Genomic DNA, 27,622 nt, shown 5'->3' with positions numbered 1-27,622 from the left:
ATACTGTGCCTGGACTGTGAGCACAAAGAAGGCATGCAGGTGCAAGTTTCAGGCATGCACACAAACATTCATGTGTACACACACAAGCACGCACACCAGCACCACAGCTGATATATACCCTTAAGCCCCCCCCACCTCCTTTCCTGTATAGCCACACATACTACTACACACTTCTCTTACTCCCTCTCTCACTCTCAATCTGTCTTTCTCTTCATCTGTCACCCCTCCCTCGCTCTCTTTAACTCTGCAGTGTTTCTCTCTGGATTTCCCTTAACGTACCTGAAATTTCCTCCTGGCCACAAAGTACTGCATTCTGCGGAGGACTTTTACCGCAGATCTCTGGGCATGGGACAACCTGTGACAGAAAAAAAGGAGACTAATTTAGGCCACAAAAGAAAAACACTTCACATTTGAGCTTGTTGTAAAAGGTCAAGTGGTTTGTTCTTGACTAACTGCCCTGAAAAGAAGGGACAAAAAAAAGAAAAGAAAAGAGAGAGACAAAAAAGTCTACGTGCTCAGCGCTAATTGACCCTTGCTGCTTTTCAGGTTCGATGAACAATGCGTATGCCACCCAACTGCAAAACACATGTGGGTCTAAACAGGAAAAACAAACGTACATTGACAGATATGCATTGATACAGACAAGAGTAACAACACAGATTAACCCAAACTCTGTATCGGTGCTTGCCTTTTCACTCAAAACTGTGAATCCACAACCCACTGCGAAAATGAGAGAAGAAAACCAATTCAATTTGCCTTAAGAGGAGTCCCAAAACACACGTTGCTGAGTTCAAAGAAGCACATCTGTGTCAACACACAGGCACACACACATGCACACACACAAAAATGCTGTTATGAAGCACTGAAACCAAAACCACTTGATGCACACAACACACAACAGCTTTTACTTGCATATCATAGTGACTATATGCCATGTACTTTTGTTTTCTCAAGCAGGCGCTCTGTGCTGTGCTCTGCTGTGCATTGGTGCCCACATGGTTTGGATGTTACTGCATTTCATTAATCAGAAAATCTTGCAAACACATACTGGAAGCACATTAACATGCTGCAAAGTAAAATCAAGTGTAATAACCCAGGACAAGGTGTCTCAACCTTTGTCAAGGCTGCGATCTCCATAATCTTAAGAGCCCAGCAGTTTAATAGTCATGTCAAACTGTCATGCGAATTAGAGAAAGGGGTATAAAAATAATAATAAAGGGTATTAATATTTTCAAGGGCATTTAGGGGGCTTCCAAGAGAAATGTTAGTATCAATATATAATTTACATTCTTTGCTTCAGCTATTGTTTGATGGAAAATGAGATTGTCAAGCATACCTAAATACTAACACCTGCCATAAATGTTGCCAATAGACAGAGACAGGCAGCCTGCAATCAGTCTGATATCAGTCTGCAGTTAAATGGGGTCAAGCTGGCAATTTTATGCTAATTATTTCTGACAATACAGCAATTAACTGTAATAAATTGTCAAAAATCACTTATCGGTTGCTGTCTCCAGCAACCGAAATTCAACCAGAACCAACCAGCTGACAGCCAGCTGGCTGGCCCTAAGCTGTGCTCATTGGCACAGAGTATTTCAGACTGATGGCAACATGTTGGCAATTTGTCTGCATTTATATATTAGACAGCAATTATTTGCAAACCTTCAATAATCTCTCTGGGAGTGATTGCAGTCAGTCCAAGTCAGACTACAACTGTTTGCAGACAGGTTGCCTGTCTATGCAATCACCTTAAGCTCAATAGCTCAGACTCTGGGCAAACACTTAGTAACCACATGTTGAAATCGGTTGCAGAAAGGGAAGAAATTCAATACAATCACCAGGCAGCCACAAATTTTGGGGGCTTTTTTGGGAGGTGCAAGCAGGTTATTGTCCTGTTTTTCCTCATAAAACTGAGCCATTAGCTTGCCCTGAATTAGGAGGCAGCTTGGTCAAGTTAAGTGTATCCAGTGCTGGATGATCTTTCGAATGAGCCAATTTATTGTAAGTTTGTTCGTTATTTGAGCATCGTGGTGTATGAGATGAGACCCTTGTTCAGTCTATTTTAAAAAATATCTCTTATTGGTGTCTCTGGATCTATACAACGTCACCATGCATATTACTGTGATATTGTATTCTGTACTGATGTTTTCCCACACCACCAAAACAGAAAACAGAACAGAAAAGAACTATTATATGGCTTTGATGTCCAATTACAGACTTAAATCCCACACAGAATTAAATAAAAGAATACATGAGCTATTATTCTTTTCAATGCATCATTTGTTTAGCAAAAACAAACAGTAATGGAGTGCAAAGTCTGGGTGAGGAGGGCATTATTTGATCCCTGTTTTTTGTGTCGATTTTAATATCGGTTTTCTGTTTCATGTAGGACATGTCTCAGACAAAGGTGACCTTTCAGCCATCTGTTGGTATGTGCTGATAAGCCTTTGGGCCATGTGCATACGCCCAGCGTCTGCAAAGAGTGTGGATTAAGTCAAAGCCAATATATGGGTTTTGTGTATTGTTTTGAAGAGTTCTCTCAAGCTACTTCCCAGTCAAGGCAGACAGACCCGCACACATATAAGCGCGCACACACCCTTGACACACAGAATCACACAGCCTCCACCCTCGGCTCCCTAAACATGGGGGTCTTTGTGGAGTCAACAAGTCGCTCTGAGGTCTTAATTAGGCAAAGGGACAACAAAAGGACTTAACAGACAATGCGTTGACATGGGACCATAAAACAGGAACATCAAAGGCTGTCGAACTGCCGTCTTTCTTCCTGCCCTCCATGCAGGGCCTGCCCAAGCTATAGGAGGAAATGCATGCAAACAATACCAAACATAAAGAGCATGAGTCCCTATTTTAGGAAAAAAAAAGTCTAGCACCCACCCCTTTGCTGCTCTCCTTCGTCAAAGAGGAGAAGGATGTGTTTTTTTTTCTCCCCTCGTTTCTGTGTGAACTAGAGGGTTCAAGCATAATTGGGAAAGAAAACACATGTAGGAAACAAAAAACATGTGTGGTTTTGATCGTTGAACAACTGTACCCTGCTCCCTCCTTGCCCTCCTCCCGTTTCCTGCATTTGACACAAATGCACACACATGTTCAGGGGGTAAGTGTGATAAAAGAATAACACGGATGGGTGGTTGGGTTTTTTTTGTCCAACACCAACCAACTCTGCACTCCATTAAACATTTAGCACACAGAAAATGTAAGAATGCAAATCCCACATTTCTCTGCTTGCTCCTCCTGTGCTTTTGAGAGGTAAGTGGGAGATGTAGACCTCCTACGGGCAGGACCTCGTAATATTGTCATGCACTCTTTTCTTTCCCGCTCTTTCTGTTTCGGTTACTCACTAAAACATGCAGATTGATTCTCTAGAAAAGTGTGGTCTGCCTAACCGCTCACCACGCAATACTGGTATCTTGTTTTTAAGGATGGCAGCACCTAAAAGCCATCTTCAGTTGTCTACCATTGTATTCTAGTTATGATGACCTGCTGGTAACATTAGTTAGCGTAGCATATGAAAGAAGAAATTGTAATAAAGATGTTGTAATGCAGATAAAGAAGCCAGATTTCCTTTTTATAAAATGCAGGCTCCACCAACCCTGACCTGCAGGACTACAGTGGAGCCCAAAGTGTTAGAATACTCAGATTTCATCAGTCTTACAAGCTCCCCAGAAGACAGCCTGCCTTTACTTCTCTCTTGCACTTTGAGGACTGGGTGGAAAAACAGGACCCAGAGCAGCAATAAAACATATAAATATAATTGACAAAAGTCAATTATATTTACATATCAATACTCAAAGGCAGGCACACCAGAATAAGAGGGTAAAAAGTCAAGAATGTATAGAAAACAAAGAAATAATTATAGTGTAAGTAAGTTTAAGTACTACATAATTACCTGGTAAAAACAAACAACATTTCTCCATCTTATGTCATAATTACTCTGTACTTGCGTAACTTCTTGGTATTTTAAGGAAAATGAGACACACATAATACTATAAGTAATTTAAGTACAGTACAACTGAATATTAGAAAAAATAATCATGCACCCCAGTATAATGAATATTAACAAACACCATAAAAGAAATAAAGATGTAAAAAGTAACTCCATAATATAGCCCATGACCAAAAAAGTATTTATGATATAAGATGGGGAAATATTGTTTGTCAGCAAAATTATGTAGTACTTAAAATTATTTACACACTACTTACATTTACTTACAATAGAATAATTTTTTTGTTCCCTCCAGACCCCCCTGGCATATCAACTTTTCAATATCTCTATGTAAATATAGTTATATTTTAATTTTAAGTAAAACATATTTCAGGGTAACTATGCCCTCAGTTGCAGGCTATATAATAAAGTGTTACTACAACATCTTCTCTCTTCTTGTTTCCCATCTTTGTGTGTATCTGTGCAGAAGATTTGACACACAGTTTATCCTGGGAACTTCTCTTGAGCCAGCAGAGCTCAGATTTTACCCCCGACGACTTCAATATTCTTTCCATTGTCCTGCGCTGTATGATTCACTCGTGCTTGGTTGTGTGTATTTTAATTGTGAGGATTAAATCCCGGTTTCTAGTTCTTCTCAACAGACTCACTATTCTTCAGATCCACTGTAGAAGTCATAGGCAAGCCATCGTTGCTGCAGTTATGAACTAGCCCGGACCCTCGCTTCAAAACTGGTGAAAGATTTAGCCCCATGGCTTCCCATTGACCCTTCTCTCTTAATAAGTTTTCTCTCTTTCCCAGTTTCAAATGGTCACTTTGGAGACCTCAGAGTTGTCAATGGCAACCTACCCTCCTATGCCCCATGACCCCGGCTCTGTCTTTGGCAGGGGACCATCAAATATCCTGTGCTTCCATGGTGTGCAGCAATAACCTTGGAGCCAGTCAGGAGAAAGCAACCTTAGACACGCATGTGCTACACTACAGGCAGGGCCCAGCAAGTCTGCTGGCCTGTGTGTGTGTGCGTGTGTCTCTGTGTGTCTGCATCTGTCTCTGTGAGATAAGCTTTATATAACTGGTGCTTTGGTTCATCAAAGAGATGCGCTCTTCTTCGGTTCTCCTCAAAAGCAGGCATTCTTTTATCATATCTTGGAAGGATAAGATGATTACATTCTTTCAAAAATGTTTGATCTAAGTGATGGCATGCCATTCACCGAGGGTTTAAAACGAGGAGGATTGCAACTCTAATTTAAGCAATGCTACCACGTTTTATCTAAAATACAGAATTCTTCAATGACTTCTAAAAATGCCTAATGTGTGTAACCACAATCTAAGGTTTCGGGTAATTTTTCCCGAGTATTTCCATGGCATACAAGAGGAAAAGGGGAAATAGGACATATGCTGTTTTCCATTTATCTTGGAAGTTGGAGCTGGGAATGATGTTACACGGAGTTGAGCAGTACAAACAAACCAGGGTAGCCATTGTTAGCAGTATCTGTTCACTGAAACTCACTGCAAATTGTTTTGCACATACTTACATTACCGCAGATGCACACTGGACAGCTTTGTGTATGACTGAAATCTAGAGCTCACAGTTAATGGTGAGGAACAGATTTTGGGGTCAGGCCGTTCTGTCCGAGCATGAAATCCGACTTTCAAAATTCCAAAACTCTAACTTCCAAGTTTACTGGCACCCACTATTAAACCAGTTCTGCCTCTGCCTGTTCTCCACTGTCACCCAACCTTTGATTCATCACAACCAAGTTCTTTCCTTTCTCTTTCTGTTACCAGGCAACCAAATAAGTATGAAGGCTGAGTTAACCTTGGTTACTTTCTTTATAGCTGCAAACTCATTTTCCACACTCTGAGTCTCCGTTTGACTCACTTTCTGACTTCCTCCATTATTCTGACTTGCTTCATGTTTTTGCTTATTCTTCAGGCTGGCTGCAGTTAATTTAATCTTTAATTTAAACTCGACTCACTCAGAATGTGAACCTGAAAATCTGCCATACGTGCCATAGTGTCAGATGCAACCACTTAAATCTGCTTTCTGCTACAATAGGTTCCCTTCTCCCTATGGGCCTGCTCCAGTTGTTTTCATGTCCACTCTTCCCAGATCAATAGACACTGATCAAGACATGCCAGAGACAATAGCAGCAACCCAACCACATCAAAGACCAGCACCCATTAAGAGCTGATGACAAAGAGAGAACAGAACGAGCGAGCGCTGTTTGATGTGTGTGGCCTCGGAGACAGAAAAAAAAAGGGGGAGACGCCAGAGATACTTTACAATCTGTCTTCACCGTCACCTCGCAAACACACCATCAAATTACTGTTTTCATGTTTCCGTATATAAATTTTGAGTAATGTATAAAGCAAAAAATAAATAAATCAATAAAAATAAATTCAGTAATTTGCTCTTTCACATTCACTTCCAGAGATTTCTTTTTCTGAATATCACTTATTTTTTTTAAACAGAGCCTTAAAGTCTCCTCTCCCGAAGCGTGTGAAAGAATCCCACCAAGGAAAATTACTCCTCTCAAGAGGCAGCAGACGTCCCAGCACACTCGGAAAAGCTCCACCCACGTTTAACGTTAATGATGCAGAATCGCACAACCTGTCATTATTTGCAGAGAACAGAGACGGTCGCAGCTTTTCCCACCACACAGAGAGAAGATTGGAGAAGAGCACACTTTTAACAAGTCGTGTAATGACTACTGAACTCTTCTCCGTGTAGTTCTAAATGCCAAATTATCAAAACAATTTGAGTGACGAGGTTTCCGTTGGAAAAGCCAAACCAATTTTAACTAAACCCGTGGGAGACTTGATTTTTACTTGAGTACATAAGCCGCAAAAAATTAAGATTTACTCTGAAAGAATATAGACAAAATCATGTACGCAGACATTTTAAGAATGCTAATTTAAGTTGGTTAAACATGACATTTAAAACTTGGTTGACTCGTTTTCCCAGTTCCTGTCATCAACAAACTCAGAAGTAAGAACGACTCTGGGAATAGCAACCTCAAAGATGAGACCAGCATTATTCACGGTCTCGGGGTTAATGTTCCAGCCTGAGGTGTAGCCTAAAGAGAGGGATGTGGTGGTAACTATTCTTCAAAGAGAGTCTAATTAGAGAACTGCATCGTTTTGTAGTTAATGGTCCCCTATTTTCTGTCAGACCTTGTTCTGGTTTAAATAGCTGCTTTTGCATTATCTTCAGGAACTTGGTGCTGGCCATGAGATTACGCAAGCGTTTACAGGAACAGATTTCTGCCAACCTGCTGGCCTTTATGCTTCATTGATGGTGAAGGATCCACTGGACTCATTACCTGACAAAACTTTGACCAAACATTAGTGGTAAGTATGATGCTGGTAACTGTGGATCTGCAAAAACGTCCCTGAACAAGGTCCCAGCAGTGTAATAGGAACACATATGAAAATGGATATTCTGTAGTGGTGCATGTACAGGCTACAGGTTTCCTTTACAGAGTAAATTTCCTTATGTGTAGTTTATATGCAGTGATGTGGTTATTTAAAAAAAAAAAAACATGTTACACATTACTTTATTTGTCTTAAAAGTAATGCAGTACATTATTTAATTACTCAAAGAAAATAATTCTTTACACTACTCAATACAGTACTATCTCGTTACTCTGTAAGATGACCTTGACTGCACCGTCTCATAAATATCAGTTAACAATATAAATCTTAGGTTACAGTTCCCCATACTATCCTAATGAGGAAACACACAAGCTGTTCGTTTTAGAGCAAAGTTGAAAAAAAGGTATGTGCTTTAAAAGGAAAAAAAAACAGCCCAAAGAAACAACAGCTATAGCCAAAGTGATTCTACTATAGAAGCATGTAGAGGTTGAAATGCAGGTTGCCGTCAGTGCAGATGCTTAAAAAATAGCTACATTACAGTGTAATGTAGTTGTTTCTGTGCTTGACGCGGCTTGCATTACGCTTTTGTCCTTTCAAGCAATAAAAATAAAAGTAAGCACTGAGTGTACTGACACAATCAGGTAATTTAGGATCATGTATAAAAGCATACACTCTCACAAGCATTAGTAAGTTCCTGACTCTGGTGTATATGAGACTAATCTACGCCTGCTGTTTATATCTGTGTATAAGCTTGGGTGACTGACTCAGCCCAAAATGACAGGTGGGGGGAGAAGTAAGCCCCACACACAGCTACATGTACCAGTATTTAACAAACAGCAAATATATAGGCACACTAACATGTCATGTGGACGTCCATCACATTCACAGCCTGCCTTGTTTAGACCAACATTCCTGAGAAAATGTGTATGTATGAGTATGCATGTGCATAAATACATGAAGATGGCTGGGTGATTGGGTTTAGTGGAGGAAGAGGATTTATAATTCATGGCCTAATAGGATTTGTTGCTATTTAGGGGGATTAAGGATGTCAGAGAAAGAATCTATTTACTGCTGCCAGTCAGGGGGGTCCTCTTGCCTGGGTGGGGAGGTTTTTGGATGGTGGGCAGTAGTGAGGTGAGGGGTGCATGGACCCTTTAATTTTTTTTTTCTGGAATAACCCCAGGTAGTAAGGCCCCTAAGCACTTAAACCCACTCCCACCTCCCAACTTCAGCCACCATCTTTGGATTAAATTGGCTGTTTCTCATTCATAGCAGTCCAGTAATCCAAGCACATGAGCCCAGTGGTTGGTCATGCCAACACATGGTCATTCATGGGCGGTTGTGTGTGAATGTATTCAAGGACAGTTAGCCCTACCTCGCTCTTGAGGGAGCAAGGTCTTGAAGAGGTGACTGTCACAGCCCTGCCTTGCTTACCCAGACCATGGAAGCAGCAGGGAGACAGAGAAGATGAAGACAGGAAAAAAAACAGAGATGGGAGAAAAGAGAGAAAAGAGAAAGGAAGAGATGGAGTGTGACCTGAGGACCTTCTTAGCCAAGGGCCTTCCATTGGTTATAGATTATAAAACAGAGCTTGCTTTCAAAAGGGAATTATTCTTTCATTCATGTGTGGCTGGGGCTACAGTGGAGGGGTGGAAGGGGTGACATTAAAGACCGCTGTTTAATTAGGCCTTTCTACAGTGGTTAGGCTTTTTGTTCCTGATTTCAACTATGGGAAGCCATCCAGTCAGTGGATGTCACTGTCAATTATTTTAGATCTGTTTACCGTGAGAGAAAGACATAAAGTCAAAGAACTAGTGACTAATCACGTAAGACTAAGCGACCAGTCGAAAAACAGAAAAAAAAAAACAACCATTAAGAAGTAAAAACCAAATTGCATTTGTAAGCCCAGTTTATTCAGACACAGCGTACAATATTTTTTATTTATTTTCTAAATTAAAATGCTGCCAAACCCAAATGCTAGTCCAACAGAAGGCAGCTTCAGTCTGAACAGATTTTACTTTCCTGATGGTTCATCCTGTTTGTGTTTCTCGTGCACAAACTACAAACATGGAGGGACACACAGAGATTCATTTTGATTATTTTGCAAAAAGACATGCAAAGAGAGTCTGCAGAGAGACTGCAATCCCGAAGCTTAAGGGGCCCGCTCGTCAAACCCTGCAGAGGCCATTTGTCTTCTCATATTCCCCATAGCTTAAATGCTGAAAATAAAGAAAAACTAGAACTTTATTATCTTTAAATCACTGCAACAGCACTTTTGTTGGGATGGGAGAGGGGAAGGGAGGATTTCAGAAGAGAAATACAGTTGTGAGGCAAGGCTTCTTTCAAAACATGAGAAGAAAATAGTGGGAAAAGCTTGGCTTATTAGCAGATCCATCGATATCCTTAGTCTAGCTCTGGTCTTCATTTAGCTATGCAGTGATACAAAACAAGAGACAAGCTAATAAAAACACACGAGACACACGACCCTACTTGGTTAATAAAATACCTTATTCAAAGACTGGGAGGACTGAAAGAGAAGAAGGAACATTATTGGAGGGAATGACAGAGACAAAAAGAGATGGAGCGCTGGAGGAAGTGGTAGCAGCAGTCGTAATGGTCGGTATGGATTTATGGTAGCAGATGAGGCTGAGAATGTCTTGGCAGGCTTGTTTTAATAGCTTCCGTTCTTGCTCCAACATTCAATTAGCACACTGCCTCTGTCTCCAGGTCCACCCCTGCCTGGACAGTAATTATAGCAGCAGTCCAAACACACAAAAGCAGACAGAGAGTCAGTCAGGCAGACAGACAGGAAAGCTCAGAAAGCCTCAATGAGGTTGTATCACTGACACATTTGGTCTGCACTAAATCTAGAAGTACTGTTTTCATTAGTGATCTGCTGTTGTTGTTCATACAGTATAAATATTAAATAATCCATCCTTCCATCCATTTATTACATGTTTTCAAGATTTGATGGTGGGCCGAGAGGGATTCAGCTTTAAAGGCTTACATAGAAATGGTGTCGACTGAGTGGTATTAATTATGGTTTTGTCAAATTAAAAAACAAACAAAAAAAAAGTGAATCCCTCTCTATGCATAAATTATTCATTTTACATGGGCTCACACTTAGAAACAAGGTATGGAGCTCAGTTATTCAAGAGAGACTTTCAGTTGTGCTGCTGTTCCCCCATATCGAAAAGAGCCTGTCGAGCTGGTTTGGGCATCTGACTACGATGCTTCCTGGACACCTCCTAGGTGAGGTATTTTGCACATGTGCGTATATGTCTGTTAGTGTTAGCCCCCTTCCTAATTTCTTAGTTTTTGCATATTTGAAACTGAAATCTTTCAGATCATCAAAACAAACTTTCAAATTGGACAAAAATAGCCAGGGTAAATAAAATGCAGTTTTTAAATGATTATTGCTTTTATGAAGGTACAATAGTCATCAAAACATACTGGGCGAAACTGAGTGAAAAACTGGTTGTGCCACCAGTTTTTTAAACATTTGTGAGAACTGGCAATAAGTCTTTCACACCATTGTGAAGGAATTTTGGCCCACTTTTCTTTTTAGGACTGTTTTAATTCAGTCACATTGGAGATTTTCGAGCATTAATGGTCTGTTTAATCTGTTCTAAGTCTGGACATTGACTAGACTACTCCAAAATAATCATTTCGTGTCTTTGAGTCATTCAGAGGTGGATTTGCTGGCATGTTTTGAATCATTGTCCTGGTACACAACCCGAGTGAGCTGAAGTTTCAGGACAACTTTTCTCCTTTGGGATTTTCTGATAGAGAGCAGGATTCATGGTTCCATCAAATAAAACAAGTCGTCAAAGTCCTGCAGCAGCAAAACAACCCCAGATCATCATCACACCATCAACATGTTTGACTGTTGGGATAACGTTCTTTCTATGAAATGAAAGAAATAGATGGAAACCTTCCAAAAAAAATCTACTTTTGTCCTGTCAGTTGACAGAATATTTTACCCAAAAGTCTTAAGGGATCATCATATTTTGGAAACTGTGAGACGAGCCTTTGTGTGCTTTTTGTTCTTTTTCAGCAGAGCTCTCCCATGGAAGCGGTTTTTGCCCAGTCTCTTTCTTATTGTTGAATCATGAATTCTGACCTTAACTGAGGCAAGTGAAGCCTGCAGATCAGCTGTTGATACATTCTTGGAGTAATTTTGGCCACTTGGGGTTGGTTCACCCCAAGTTTTCTCTATTTGTGTATAATGCCTCTCACTGATTTTCTGGAGTCCCAGAACTTTAGAAATGGCTCTGTAACATTTTCCAGAATGATAAATTTCAATGACTTTATTTCTCATCTTTGGATCTTTGGATTGTGTAATGATTTGTTCCTAATTGAGATTTTTTAGCTTACTTCACTTTTTCAGACAGGCTGTATTGATTTCAGCAGGTCTGGCAGTAATCAGTAATCATGCTGTTAGCTGATATTAAAATAATCTTTTAAAAAATATACAGTTAATCACAGTTAATTTGTGATTTAACTTTTTCACACAGGGACATCACTTTAAAACAGCATTTTGGATTTACTCGGGTTATCTTCGTCTAATATTAAAATGTGTTTAATGATCTGAAACATTTCGGTGTGACAAATATGCAAAGAAGTAAGAAATCAGGAAGGGGGCAATTACGTTTTCACAGCATTGTATATATATAAGAGGAACTGGTCTCAGGTATGCAAAAATCACTCCATAATGCAGCTGTGAAAAGATTCAGAGGCCCTGTAATTTAATGTAAACCTTCAGGGAAAGTCTGAAAACATGATAATCCATATCAGGTTTTTTTTCATGTGATCAGAGACCAATGCAGCAAAATGAAGCAACAGTGTTGCATTAAAAAGAGGTCCAAGTCAGAAACTCTGCTGCTCGCTGCTATAGTGGGATCAGATGACTGTACACTAAGAGTTCACGGGCCCGGGAGGAGGTGAAAGATGATCAGATGGCTCAGTGGGTGCAACAGGGTCTATGATTGGTCAAATTGACCTTCCTAATGTTCTCTGGTGAAATGAGATGTGAGAGGGGAGTGTGTCAGGGAGAATTATGAGCCTGTATCAGATCTGTTAAGCTCCTTTAAAAACTATATGCCTTTGGTTTCAATGCCTTACATGTTTTGAGTGTTATTCACAAGCTGCTGGACAGCTGTTTTAACATCCTATAAAAAGATTGCAGTAAAACGTCATCATATCCTTTTAGGATTTAGACTTTACGCAGTAATATACAGTAAACGGCATCACTATTAACTTGCATTTCAACAACTTTTCAACAAAGACACAAAAAGTGCTCAAATGTGTTCAAATGTTTTTGGGAATATAGTTCGAGTGCGTTTTGAAATCATTTTGAGTGATATTTGTGTGTTTTCCCACGTTATACAACAGTGAGCGGCCAGATCTGCTGATCCTCAGATTGAGCTCCAAAAGACATGAAATCTAATTTGAGTGTGAGAACAAACAACAGCCAGAACATTCAGGACAAAGCTGAAAACAGGAGCAGCTGCCAACCCCAAAAACAAAGCACAGTAAACTGAGAGTTCAGTTCATTAGCCAAGAAGAATAACTAAACTCCAAAATTGAAACATAATGCAGAGCAACTAATGTGATCCATTGAAATCATACCTTAGAGTAACAACGTGTCAAACAATCCTTCGTATTTGCAAAGTTACTTTAAACCTGAGAACTGAGAAGCTTCGGGTGTAAATTTTAGCGCACAAATATGAAACCGATGTAGAGAATCATGTATTTTTTGTGTAAATAATATAGTATTATGATGATATAACAAACACTGACCTAATAACATGATGCAGTCTGCAAGGAAATGATGAAACATGACTTTCCAATACAGCTCCGTGCTGACAGACAGGAAAAACCGAAATGCTGGCTCAGAGCCCAGAGCATTAAATGACAGACTCCAGTTTTCAAAGGAATTATTTGTCATAATACTAAACTAACTTGAGATCAGCTGATATCTGTTAACATTCTTTACCTAACATGCGTGTGAGGTGAATGACAGAGCCTGTCACGTCTACATCAAACCGAAAGAAAAAGTCACAATCACACTGGACAGGGATTAAAAAAGGAAAGAAAAAAAAACAGAGAAAGAAATACTGAAATAAGAAAGAGAAGCAAAAGAAATGTGGGATTCATCCTGTTTTCAAAGAGCTCGGTTATGAGGCGCTGGGAACAGGGTGCAAAGCCATAATTGGATGCTTTTTCCCGGCCAATTTTTTCAGGGCAAATTATCAACGCATGGGTTGGATTGCTGGAACCATATTGTGGAGGTGGGAACATTGGGAGCTTTGAAGAGCCAACTTGATGTGTTAACAGAATCATTTATCACGCTGGGATAATGTGATGGACCAAGAAAAGACCCTGCATATGCTGTTGCTTCCACATTTACCCTGCTGACTCAATGCAGGCAGCACTGACAGAGGTGCTGGATCTCCGTGTGCAGTCTTTTCATGTGAGTGTGTGTTTAAACCAAGATGTGTATATAACCATGGCAAAGCTCCTATTGGCAAAATGTACAGAGCCTTGTGTATCTCGAAGTTAGTGAGTAAAATGATGACTAAGCATGTTGCTTTTGGAAAGCTTAGGACTGCCTTGTTTGCCCTCCCATACTACACAAAACAAACTGTCACTCACGACTTGCCACTGACCTCCAAGTTTAAAAACTCAAACAGGCAAAAGAAATATACTTTGGATAACAATAAATTTAGAAATGTAATAATTTCAGGCTTTCTATTTGCTAACATAGAATGCTGCACCAGCTCACCACTTCAAAGTTAAAGGCTGTGTAGAAAATTGGCATAATTAAAAAGTTTCCCTCGTGCTCCCATTGTCATTACTGGAGCAAAGTAAGCATATGAAGTTTATGTTGCACAAGTACTATATATACTCACCTAGAGAGTGGTGAAATGAAAGGAGGCGTATCAGGAAACTAGGATTCTGAAATAAAATGTCCTGGGTTTTGCTAAAAGACTCTCAAGGCATTAACTTAAAACCCACTTGTTGAATTGTCAAAACAAAAATGACTTTATTTTAAAGATTATTAATTTACCCCAAACAAACAAACAAAAAAAACCCCTAAATTATAGAAAAGACTGAAACAAATACACTTTAGCCTACAGCTCAGAAAAGGACTGAGCTACTACTTAAGCTAAAAGCTAGTTTAAGTAAGCTAGCTAGTCCATTGCTTTTATTGATATATGACTTTTACTGGCATCTTTTCACAACAGTGCTTACAGACTCAGATTTTGTTTTATATTGCCACAAAAACTCTTAAGTGTATACAGTTAAATATAGAATTTTACATATTGTGCCTTTATATTGATGATTCTGTTAGCAAAGTGGCAAAGTTACTATCACTAGCTTCTAGCACATATTCAAAAACTGTTGAAGGGATATCCTAAAGTTAAGAGTGTAAGTGTTAGTGTAAATTAAAATGTTATTAAGCTGGCTGTCATCTCGGACTAAAAAATTGACTGTATTAAGATGATGACAAAAGCAATGCCGCTTTTGTTGCATTAGCAATCGTAGTCTTCAGTGCAAATTTAATACACAAGAGTCACTTTTGATCACAGATGCCATTTTTACTATTGTTCAGCAAATTTCTGCTTTAATATTAAACCATACCCTCCGTACCTCCTAAGAGCTTAGTACAATAGCCAGAATATGACTGGCTGTAAAGTATACTAGAGGAAAGACCTGTGTATCTCAGCCCAGTGTCACAGTTTGCAATCCCCATCTAATCATTCATATACATGGATACTGCATGGATATAAAAAAAAACACAAATACTACTAATAAAACAAAGTAATACTTTTGCATTACCCACCAAGATGAAACATAGCTTTTCAAATCACAGGGTGCTGCTTTGAATGACATGTTACAACAGTGCATTTTATGCCCTTTTGCCAATATGTATGCCTCAAATGGTAGAGCACAGCTGAATCCCTGACCCCAGACTTAAAGCAGCCCTGACTTACAACTGTTGCTCTGGATCTAGATGCATTCCTAAAGGAGGAAGCAGAACTCTTTTTGTTGATAGACCACTTGGTGCTCAAGTAACTGACAAAAAAAAGTTTAACCTTGTGCTGGATGCCGCTCAGAAATGGAAAATTTGTATCCTGTGCATAAAAAATAGATTACATTTCATGACCATTTCACAAATTGCCATGAGACTGGGCTTTTGTATACTATAACTGGCCAGAGACCAGTCCAGGGAGGGAGGATATTTCATACATGAAATCCTCTCCATGCAGGAGGTGAGGTAACTTGGAGCTGTCAGGAGTTGTGCTTGTCCAACTGTGCGTGGCGCACATTGCTGTGCTAGGGGAAAAACAGGATACATATAGCAACTGATATGTGGCATATATGTGAAACAATGGGGGAGGGGGTGTGATAGGGAAAAAAAGAGTGAAAGAGGGGCTTAGCAAACAAAAGAAAAGTCAGTTACATACAGAGAGAGGAGGTCAGGGGAAAAGCTCTGAAAAACAAGAATCAGCAGAAAGAGGAAGAGAGAGAAGGGGGAGAAAAAAACTTTTTGTCCTCAGCATTGGAGTGGGAGGAGTAAAAAGGAGAAGCAACAGAGGAGAAAAGGAAAAAAGAGATATGGAGAGAAAAAGAAAGAGTGGAGGAGGAGGTGGAGAGTGTCAGGGCTAAGGGTGATTAAGCCTGGAGTCTCCTCTCTGCAGAGACACGTGCGCAGACTTAATCAAGTCGACGCCAGCCAGCCACATTTCCACATTACTCCCTGGCTGCCTGCCTGACAGGTCCGAAAGAGGGAAGGGAAGAGGAGCTGAGGGAGGCTGCCTGCCCATACAACCACCCACCCTCTTCTTTCTTCTCCTCCTCCTCCTCCCCTGGTTTCACCATCCCCAGGCCCTGAAACGCTGCCAGAACACATGTGAGCACGGTGGAGGGAGCGGGGTGGTGTAAGTCAGTGAGCAAAGAGCAGAAATACTACTGACTCCAATAAATGAAATGTTATTAGCTGACAAGTCAGTTACACACCCGGAAAAGATCTGTTTTTTTTTCCAAGTGAACAAAAAAAAAGAAAGATTGTAATGAAATCAATGAAACCAAGTCATTCTGAAAACTCATCTAAAAATGTATATTCTACCACACTTTAAGACACATCGGGACATCAGTCGAATAGGTTCTTATGTTGTGTGTGTTCAGTTTTAAATTGTGGTCATATTGGGGGGTTTTAAGCAAAGAAATTCTAAGACATATTTGAGTATGACATTGACGGGTGTGATGTTTTTAGTCAGAGACACAATTTCGCAAACTGAAGCAAACACTCATAGTGAAAACACACGGCACACACCCTCAACCGCACGCTCTCAGTTTCATAGACTGTTTTTTTATTCTTAACATCCTCCCCCCTTGAAAAACATACTGCACACCTTCCCGCCTCCCTCTTCACCACCACCACTGCTACTATATCACTTTCATGCTGTTTCTTCTCTCGTCGCTGGAGGCCAAGTGGATCCGGGCCCAAGGTGAGGTATAGCTGTGTCATTTAATAAGCAGCTTAAATCCAACACGCACAGGGGAGCGCAGAGAAAGACATGTGCACATACACACAAAAATGCCCGACCTCAAAGTATTAATTGTCTTAAAACGGGAGGGGGTGGGGAGAAAAAAAAAAGTTTCCCTAAATATTTTTTTGCATCTGAGCTCAGTGTCATTTCACCACACCAAATGAGGTCTGCTTACCGCATTTCCAGTAACGGGTCAGTTTCTAATCTCCTGAAGTGAAAGCCAGAAACAAAGAGACATTTGGTTCCGCACCGCTGTTCCTGAACAAGCACCAAACTGTAATTTCAATGTATCAGCGAAAAACAAGGGCCGGCCAGTGCCAGTCTAATCGGCCCTACAATTATGCACAGGTGGTTTGATGATAAGGTCACATGCACATTTGTTTGCCTCCTGGCACCGTATCAAGTACAAACCTCGATCTTAACCACATGCATGTGTGCGCTCTCGCCAACATGAGCGGGGGGTCTTCGGTGGTCTCCTCTGACCTGTAAAGCGAGGGCTAATTAAGTGAATGGAGATGACAATGAACAAGGGCCTCCCGCGGTCCAAGCCATCACTCAGGCCTGCTGTAATGAACACCCACCCACAGGTGTGCTGATCCCTAGACAACTCCACACACATGCGTGCGCTCGCACACAAGTACCTCCCTTTACACAAAAGGGTACACTCAAACATGGTTTCATATGCACATCAGAAGTGCGTGCACACATCTGTTAACAATACATTAGAGGAAGGCTGACGCAGATGTAACATAGACAATAGCGCAAGGGCACATTTGCATTTGCGTATAGACAGAGATGGTTGAGCCTGATGTGGCAGCTCCGGCAGCTCTAATAAAAAGTGTGCCATCAGAACCTCACCCATGAGTACTCGTCACCCGGCCCTGCTACAAGTCAAGATCCTTCAAACAATAATCGCACATCTGTTCTGCCTCACATTTTCTATTTACTAATGAGACACCCGAAGTTTTTTACTCTATTAGCAGGGTAGTGTCATTTTTCATTACTGCATTTTTAACTTGATGAAGGTTCTCGGGTAACCAAACCTGCCCTAAACGCTCCAATGTTTTCATTTCACATTTCAATTTAGAGTGATCTGCCGCTTGAATAATGTTACCCGAGCAAACTTCCTCTTTGACAAAGCAAAAAGTAGGTATAACCGGCCCCAACACACACAGATGAAAACCAGGTTTTCTTTAGCTGACTTTTCTTTTCCATTTCCAGCGTGTGATTTAACCTCGCCACTTCATTTCCTCAGAATGTGCCAGGTTAAGTGCTGTGACTATGCCCGGAGCGTGATTTCAGCCCGCTTTTTATGGCCTTAATTAACAGGCCCTAATTGCTTCTGAAAAGAAATAAACAGGGTAACCAGCAGAGTGCATCCTACTGTTAACGGATTATTTCCTCTCTGAAAACAATAACAGAATGTTCCGCTTTGTTCCCAGGGGACCTGTTAACAGCTCTCGGCCTTGACATTTCTTACAAATGGATTATAGATGTGGACGTTGGTCCCGTTTTGAGTCCTCGAGACACGTGCGTCTAGCAAACGACAGCCTGATTGAGAGGAACGAGCGCTCGTTTGTCCTGAATCGTAATATTTTCCCATGTCATAGTAGTTATTCATAAAATTATGCTCGGAAAAACATTACACTGAATCGTGGAAGCCTCTCAAGCTTTGATGAGCTTGAAGTTCACACAATCCCAGCTGCTGTGATTACTATTTGCCATGTAATAAGCAAGGCTCCTAGCCAAAACAAAAGCAGGGAATTCAAAAGAACATTTTTTTCTCCCCTTCCCGAGTCTTTCTAGTATTCCGATGACAGGAAATGAGTCTTGACATCAAAGCCTGAGAAGGAAGTGACTCTCCTTCCCCTACTCTGTGTGAAGCTGTCCACTACACCTGACACATGATGGGAACACCAACCTACGGGTGCAAGTACACCGTCTGAAAATTCTGTTTATGCCTTCTCAAATACAATTTAACCTATGACATCACCCAGTAGTACACCGACAGGGTAGAGGCCACCAACACCTAGCAATTTCTCAAAGGTACCAAAAGAGCCACTGGAAGGTTTAAACGGTGAGGGAATTTGTATTTCGAGGGGGGAGGCTCATCCTGTGGTGGAATGCAAATATTTAGCTTGCCCCCTGGTATAAAATGAAAATTACACAGTACTACAGGAATACCTGTGTAGCTACCCAGGTGACCGCCAGCCTGGCTCCATCCACTGGGATGTAAATATAGTAATTACTCACAAGCCTCATGGGCACAAGGGGGAGTCAGTAAAGGAGTCTTATTGGCTGTTACTGGACAATGATTCATGGCAAAAAATGAACTTGCGCTGGCAAGACAGCACTGAGGCTGACACAGCTAATCAGGGAGGCCATGAGAATGTTTCTCTGTGATTTAGGGTAGACGTAAATATTTGTTGCTCTGTGATAAAGAGGAGGAGATTTATTTGAGTGGGAGACACAACAGTCGAGAGCCAGGATAACAATGCTGCTTAGGGAAAGGACTTAAGTTCACACTCACGAAGAAAATGTGTGTATGTGTGTGAGAGAGAGTCAATTAAAGGAGAGTGATAGCAATTGTTCGCTGTTTCCAATTTCAGACAACCCCGTGTCTCAGAGCCATACAGTTTATACATCTCTGCCTGTAGTAATTCAGCTTATTGCTAATTACTGAGGAAGGGAGAAAAAAAGCATGTAGCCATGCAGACACAAACACCTCCTCTGTTTATATTGTGCGCTCTGATGCCCTGTACACTGACATGTGGGGTCTGCGTGGATGAGAAACACTGACAGGAAGAGGAAAGTTTAAAAGAAAGAGGCACATGTTTATAATGAAATGAGAAAAATCAATACAGAATAAGAGAGAAAGGGTTATGGATTGACAGAAATAAGACAAAGCAGGGGAAGGAAGGAAAAAGAGGGAGAGTGCCCTCTGCAGAGGGAAGCGAAAAGTCTAACTGGAGTGACCTTGACAATGAGTGAAAGAGACAGAAGGGGAAAAATGGAAAGAAAAAGGCAGAAAGAGCTCCTCATCCCGTGCCCGGTGCTACAAAAAGCAGATATTGGTATATCAACAACAGCTGAATAATTATAAATCTGTCAAGGCAAGACAGAAAGTCAGCTGCCCATTCACTGCCAGACTGTCAATAGGAAAAATTCACAGATGTGTAAAAAAAAAAGTAAAAAAGAAGGAAGAAATGACATGTGAGACTCTATTGGAGATCTAAATGAATCTAAATCCTAGAATCCACAAACTAAACTTCAAGGCCAATAAAAGCGACAGTTCATTACGTTAGCTTCTGTTGGGCAGAACCATGGAGCTATCTGCCTACAAAAACTCCACATCCCAGCTGCCGAGCATATGCAAGTAAGTTAATTAACTTCTCTAGCCACAGAAGTTCACTTGGAATTAGCCGCTAGGTTTGCTGATGTTGGTTCACAGGGTACTGGCAGCAAGTTGCTAAGTTTCTGTGTTTGTGTTTGCTAGCGGTCTAGCAAACTTTATCTCGCTACTTAAGCTTAAGCTACATATATACCAGAGACATTAGCAAACTAGCTTAATAATGCTACATTTACCTTTACTCTTGCAGTGTAGGAGTAAACTGAGAATCAGCATTTTAATAATGTTTACCTGTTATTGCTTTTTTAAAACTAGCGAAAACGTGAGCCTACAGAGCAAATTCAGGAACTTAAAGAATGATGAGATAAGTGTAATGATGAACTTGAAACTCACTGTCTGGTGGATTGTAAGGTTTGATGACACTGTGCCACACTGTGTGTAAAAAAAATGTGCTCCTCTCTTTTTTCTTTAAATACAGTATAAGGTCATCAGATGGACTTCTGACTTATCCTGCTTGATGCAGCTAAATATTTCTACATAAAGACTTTGGTAAAGAAAGGTAGTCTATATATTACTGATAATAATATGAGGCAACCATAATGGCAGCTTTTTTGTTTTCATCCTTATGATCGTCATATGCTTTGTAAGGAAAAGTAACCTTCTTTTGGACTTTCATGTACTCAACAAGTCCCTTTTTTTCAATAAGAAATGGTCCCTGTACATGCTTATGTTATTAGGTCTTCTTGTGTCCACATGTCTTCCATTCAATGTGTGGATCTTTGTATTTATGTGACTTATGTGCACGTCTAGTGCCTGCTGTCAGCATGTGTCAGGGTACGTGAGTGCCTGAATAGATTTTCCAGAGGCGTACCGCACTGGAGCCATGTGTAAAAGGTTCTTTCCTTGTATATTGACCATGACCATCCCTCCTCCTTTGCTGCACTGCACAGCAGCCAGCCACACCTGCTGCACATACACCTGCAATGCAATAAAAACAGGGCAGCAAAACAAAACACAGCCCAAAGGGGGTCTTTAGCCGTCTATAGAACAATGTAATACAGAGAAAAGCGTTTTGCTAAACACAGAAGTTCCTATTACCAGCATAAATCTTAACCTTAGAGCTTTCTTTATTTTGGACTCATTTGAGCCTGTCATTTCTCTTTTTTTAAATTTCCTTCTTATATAAGCATGTCTTGTATATCATAAGACTGATGAAAACTGGTCAGACCTATCAGACATTGTTGAGAATTAACTCAGACAGTATAAGTTATAAGAACTTTGCAGACAAAAAAATGGAGAAGACATTAACTTCACCATTTCAGTATCTCCCTCATCTCTATAGAGATGGCTTAATGGAGCCCAACACGCATGACTTACATCAAAGACCTGAGAGTACTACTATTTTAGTCAGGACTCCAGCTACACTGTAAAAAGAAAAATCTGTGGGGTGTGGGGTGCTGGAAAAATACCATTAAATAATGAAAATTTACCATCACAAAAAAGAAAAAACCACCCACGTCCGAATCCCTTTACTGCTTTACCCAACCATTATATAACAGTTTATATTTTTCTTGTGTTCCTTCCTTCCTTCCTAATGTAATTATTTTTGCACATAGTTTCTCACAAACTAAAGAACTGAACAATATATCACAGGCTATACTTAAGTACAGTATTTTATACTGGTTTGAATAAGTTTGGGTTGTTTTAGAGCTTTCATTGTGGTTGACTTCCATGACATGGGATACTTATGGTTAGCTCAAATTCACACAGGGAACATATCACATAGCACTTATTCTTTGCACATTACAGTAGCCTCCTTTACTTGACCTAACAGCCAGCTGACCACTTTTGTTAATTAAAAGTCTGGACAATCACTTACAGTTTTTCAAAGAGAATTAATGGGCTCATATAGTGCAACACAGTATTAAAAGACTTTAGTTTAATCCTTGCTTTGAACTAACAACCGCAAGCCACTCACTCACTAAAGAGCTTGTAAACCACACCCAACATTTTGACAGCTCTGTATTTAAACATATGTGCCTCGTAACACTTAAACATAAATGAAGAAATGGAAAAAAAATAATGGAAAATCAGGAGGAAGATAGGGTGCTGGGTTCGGTGGTAATGCTGTGATTAATTTTGCATGTTTATTTGAGTTGGTCACAGTGACGAGATGGGTGACAGGTGCTGAAAGCTGGTCCAAGTATGTTGGACCTGGATGATGGTTTGCAGATGATGGCTACTTTTTCCAGAACCCCTACCAACTGGACTGAGCCCAGTTGGCTTACTGATGGCAGGAACCAGACTGTTTCTCTCACTAGAAGTTTATTCTTCTGCTTTCTTCCTCTCTGCCTCCCCCTTTTCCTTTCCTGAATACCCATCTCACTGCATCTCCACCTTCTGCTTCAACTTCCTTGGAAAGACCTAGTGGGACTCAGAGCTGGAAAGGAAAATACGGACTTGGGGAAAAAAAGAAAAAGAAAAAAAAACATTGTTTCTTGACTTGTTGCTGCTCACTTGCTGATCTGATCTAGGATCAAATTCAAAGCCTCTCAAAGGTCAGGGCCATGGCCAACGTAATCTTACACTATCAGACTCTGTGTCATTGATAAACAGGGAAAAAATCTCTTGTGTAATTCTTTCACCGGGAAGAGAAAAAAAGCAAAGGATATTCCTAACATTATGAAATGAGTAATGTATAACAGTTTAATGGAAGATCACATGTCACAATGAGCCCCCACGTGGAACCTCCCATGTGCACGTGTGAGTGTATTCCATGCTTTCCCAGGGCTCTGCATTTCTACCATTAGCACAGTCAGGCAGCCAGTTAGTCATTAGGAGCCGAGTTGTCACTAGTAGGCCTGAAGGTCATTTATCACCTAACAGCAAAAGAGTAGCTCTCAGCTTTCCAGATACACAAACACACAAAGTGTCACACACTTATAAATACAATAACAGACACCTGTATTCAAAAACTGAAACCAGAAGTGTTTGATGCTGTGAGATAATCTTTTCAATTTTCACTCCCATCCTTGAAGTTTTTTTTGTGTACGTATAAATTTACCCAGTAATAGAAAAACAGCCCTTTAAGGATCACAGTGCTGCTCAGGGCTTCATTTTTGTGATAATTCAATATACATGATGGCACATTACTGCTATAAATGCATTTTTTATTTAATTTGCTGGCAATTAGGTTCTTGCTGTACTGTCAGCTATAATTACACCACAAAGGAAAATATCAGAAGTTGATAGTACAGTATGGCTGTTGCTTTTTTTTCCTTTTAATTTAGACACGTGACCCTTCTAACCTACAAAAATCTTACATTATAACTGAATCTTCTCTGTGATCCAACATGTATCTGAGCTAAAATTCAATACAAAAAACACCTTAATCACTTCCTTTTCCATCGCGGTTGATTTTTAAAGTTTTGGCAGAACCTGAACACAATATCAGTTTTGAATGCTCCCTCTGCGTGACTGGAGCTGGTGGGAGCTGAGATTTGAACCGAATATCACAAGTCTCTGATTTAATCTCATAATAGTCTGCTTTAATGTCCAAATGCAAGACATATGTGGCGTTGACTTAGTTTGCTTACTTGGGCCACGTAGTAAAATCTCCCAGGACCAAGACCCAGGAAAGGGAATTTGCATTGGAACTGAAGAGTTCATACTAGTTTAGTTTGATGCTAATTAGCCGAGACACCCCTTGGTAAGTGGATTTAGAGGTGCTGCTATAGAAGATGAGCACTGAGAGAAACATGCGCTTCACAAATGCTTAAAAAAAATTTAGATAAGGTTATTAAAAACATGAAATTTAACTATTTAGGGAGATTTTACATCAGTACGGTGATACATCAAGACAAGCAAAACACTGTTGCTTTTGGCTCTGTCCAGCTGAACTCTGAGTTACTCTAAAGCAAACACAGAACAGCCAGAAAACTCAGTGATAAGTGCTTTTCTTTATCCCCTCCCACACACAACTCTTCATCATGTACCTGTGACTTTTGAAGACACTACACCGACCTCCATTCATTTCTTCACAAACTTCTACTTGGCCAACACTAACCTTATCCTAACCTTAAAGCATGTTTTCACCTCAAAATGTAACATGTTACATTCTAGAAGCGTGCTTTTTCTCCCCATAGGGACTACACATCCCCACGAGTTCTGTGCAAACAGACTAAGGACCCTACATGAGTAAAACCTGGACCACACACACACGTGCGCGCACACACACATATACACTGATCTCATACAAACTCTGCAGCAGTGGGAGTGTTGTGACTGAGATAGGGACACCGGGGATTTGTTTAAAGCAACAAGCCCAGCAGAGCCAGAGCTCCTAGAGACAATGACATTGATCCTCCTCTCGTCGTGATGCGCTAACCTGTCTGTGGTACCATTAATCCATCCGTTTTCTAAACGCAGGCCTGCCTATCCCGGTTGACTGTGGGTGAAAGGCAGGCTACGCCGTAGACGGGTCGCTAATCTGTAACAGGGCTACCCATGATATCATCTTCTGTGGACATTATTTTACTTCTTCATGACTTAATGTGAACACATTAAGCAGCAAACCTCTTTGTCTTAGTGTATGTGAGCAGCATGATGTCATGCCTCTGCCTTTTTCTGTATTATCTTAAATTCAGTCACCCTTACAAAGAAAAATCTGTTACTCTTACATACACATTACATCGATGCTTCTGAGACAATAATGACAAGATATGTCATGTTCTCACAAGAAATGTTGTACAGCTGGTACTCTCATCAAAGTGTGTTATTAGTAGAAAACTGAAACTAGAAGGAAAAAGAAGAGAGAAAGTGAAGTGCTCAATTTAAAACAGTAGTATTATTAGTGCACATACAACCACAGTCATAGATAAACTATTAAAGTGTTATATGACATTTTCTACCTTGGATAACTCAAATTATTTTGAATTTGGAGACTTTAACCTCTGCTTGGCCTCTGCAGCCAAGTTTACTTCCCTGTCTGCTTTTGTTACATCCAGCAGTAACTTTCCATTTGTTTATTTATCCTGGGTGACGGCCTGTAATCATGTTTTTCTGGGTCCATCCAAAACTGGACACGCAGTGGCCACAGGATTTCGTGGATATCCACTGAAGCCAGGCAGTTGGATTTGGCTGTAACAGAGAAGAATGTTACCTATCGGCCTGGACTGATACTACTACACAAGATGAGCTCAGAAGCCACGCTGGATGCTTCTGAGACAGCTGCCCACCAGCCTCCTACCAAGTTGGCTAGCCTATACTTTTTGCTTTCACCTCTGATGATTCCCAGAGTCACCATTCTGACGAAGTCACAGGACATTTGGTCTGATAGCTGCCACTGTGACTCACTTATAGCTTCCCCATCTGTGTCACTTTATATCTAGTAAATCCATTGGTGCTTTCCTACATTTTTGTGCTTGCCTATCAGATCTCTGGGTGTTTACACAGTAATCTAACCCTTCTCCTTGCCAGTTTTTAGTACATCTGCATTTCTTCCCTAGCCTTTTTGTATCTTCCTGTGTTTATCCCCCGTTTCTTTGCATTCTGATGACTTTGGATTTGGTTTTCATAAAATTTATGGGCTTTGACTTGCTCTGGAGCTGCCTTTTGTTACACTTTGCTTACTGTGGGCTTTTGTTACATCCGCCAGTATCGAACTGCAAATTTTTTTGTTCGCTCTACTTGAGTGTCCGGTATTCGCGCATTTGCATCCCTTGCCTCTGGAGCAATGTAACAGTTCTTATATTGTGAGCATCCAGTAAAAAGATCATCTGCAGTGACACAAAACAACCCAGTCTGTGTGTTATTGCCACTCCTGCGTAGGGATTATCCAGTGATAACAATCTGGCACGGTCGCAGCCAGCAGCAATCCCCTTGACCCAACTGAGTGATTTTGCACAGCGTGTGACCGGATGGATTCCTTTCTGTCCCCACAACAGGAATGGGACAGAAAGCAGTATGGGAATGAGAAGGGGAAGTAGGGATTCCAGGTCCACATTTACTGTTCCACTTCACTGATTGTGGGAGAGTTATTGTTGCTACAAACTGCAGCGGCTGTCAGGAGTGACCGATGCTGGCGAGGCAAGTCTGGGATAATGACGGCAGTAACTGAGGGGCAGCACTGACAATACCGAGTAAACGCCAAGAACAATGACTTTGACATTATTCAGCTGAAAGCAAAGGTCCCATCCTGATGTACAGTGCTCAAAAAAATTAAAGGAACACTTAGAAAACAGATCAGATCTCAGTGAGGAATAAGATAAGCCCAGATATCTTTACTGATATGTGTTAGGAACGAAAAGATAGCACATAATTTGATGCAAATGAATCTGATCAACCTACAGCATCCCGAAAATCAAGGTGAAAAAATGTTGTGGCAGGCTAGTCTGTTTTGCTGGTTCATTCCATTGCAGCAACTTAAAAAGGTACTCAGAAGTTTGTGTGCTTGCATGCATGCCTGACAACGTTGGGGCATGCTCCTGATGAGACGACTAATGGTGTCCTGTGGGATCTCCTTCCAGATCTGGAGCAGGGCATCACTGAGCTCCTGGAAAGTTTGAGGTTTCACCTGTGGCGATGGATGGGCTGAAACATCATGTCCCAGAGGTGTTCTTTTGGTTTTAGGTCAGTCGAGCTTTGGGGCCATTTGATGGTATCAGTTCCTTTATCCTCCAGGAACTGCCTGCATACTCTTGCTTCAGGAAGCACCAGAAGGAACCCAGGGCCCACTAGGCTATAGAGGTCCGTGCGTCCCTCCATGGATATGCGTCCCCAGTCCATCACTGACCCACCACCGCACCAGTCATGATGAACGATGTTACAGGCAGCATAATGTTCTCCACGGCTTCTCCATACCTTTTCACATATGTCAAGCTAATTCTGATATTCAATGGCAAATGCCAATCATGCTCCACGATGCTGGGCAGCGAGCACAGGGCCCACTAGAGGACATCAGGCCCTTAGGTCTCCTTCTAAATTCACCTTTTGAATTATTCAAAACACTAGTGTTATTATAAAGCATAAAAGTAATGCTCTTATAAGACTAAAAAAAGGAAAATAATACACAATATGAGAGGAGGGGAAGCCTTCTCCAGCCTTGGAGAGGAAACACACACTGGGTTAAGTACACACATTGTGCTCACACATAAAATACACACACACAGGACTATAGATGCTCTTTCCCCAAGGAGTTGGGCAGCCTGTCTGTCACTCTACATCCACTGCACTGGAGTGAGCACATGCATAAAAGATCCAGTCTCATGACAAACAGGAGAGTTTTGAACTAGCAGCCAAGGGCCACTGGCTGCACTTCCTGCCACTGCGCATATGTTTTGTTAGGTGCTTTTTCTAATTATACTTTGTGTAATCCTC

General features: G+C 40.8%; 1 protein-coding gene across 2 annotated transcripts in view; it reads right to left on the bottom strand.

The window, feature by feature from the left end:
• kcnq1.2 (potassium voltage-gated channel, KQT-like subfamily, member 1.2) overlaps nucleotides 1-27,622 on the bottom strand; it is a 165,219-nt gene that overhangs the window by 62,815 nt on the left and 74,782 nt on the right. For both annotated transcript variants that reach the window (XM_039614326.1, XM_039614327.1), the window contains one exon: nucleotides 280-355. In XM_039614326.1, coding sequence (XP_039470260.1) covers nucleotides 280-355 — 76 coding nt within the window. The remainder of the gene's footprint in view (nucleotides 1-279; nucleotides 356-27,622) is intronic.

The sequence above is a fragment of the Oreochromis aureus genome, linkage group 7 (genome assembly GCF_013358895.1).
Source record: "Oreochromis aureus strain Israel breed Guangdong linkage group 7, ZZ_aureus, whole genome shotgun sequence".
Classification (NCBI taxonomy): domain Eukaryota; kingdom Metazoa; phylum Chordata; class Actinopteri; order Cichliformes; family Cichlidae; genus Oreochromis; species Oreochromis aureus.
The sequence above is the reverse complement of the archived record's forward strand: the minus strand, read 5'-3'. Positions and strand labels throughout refer to the sequence as shown.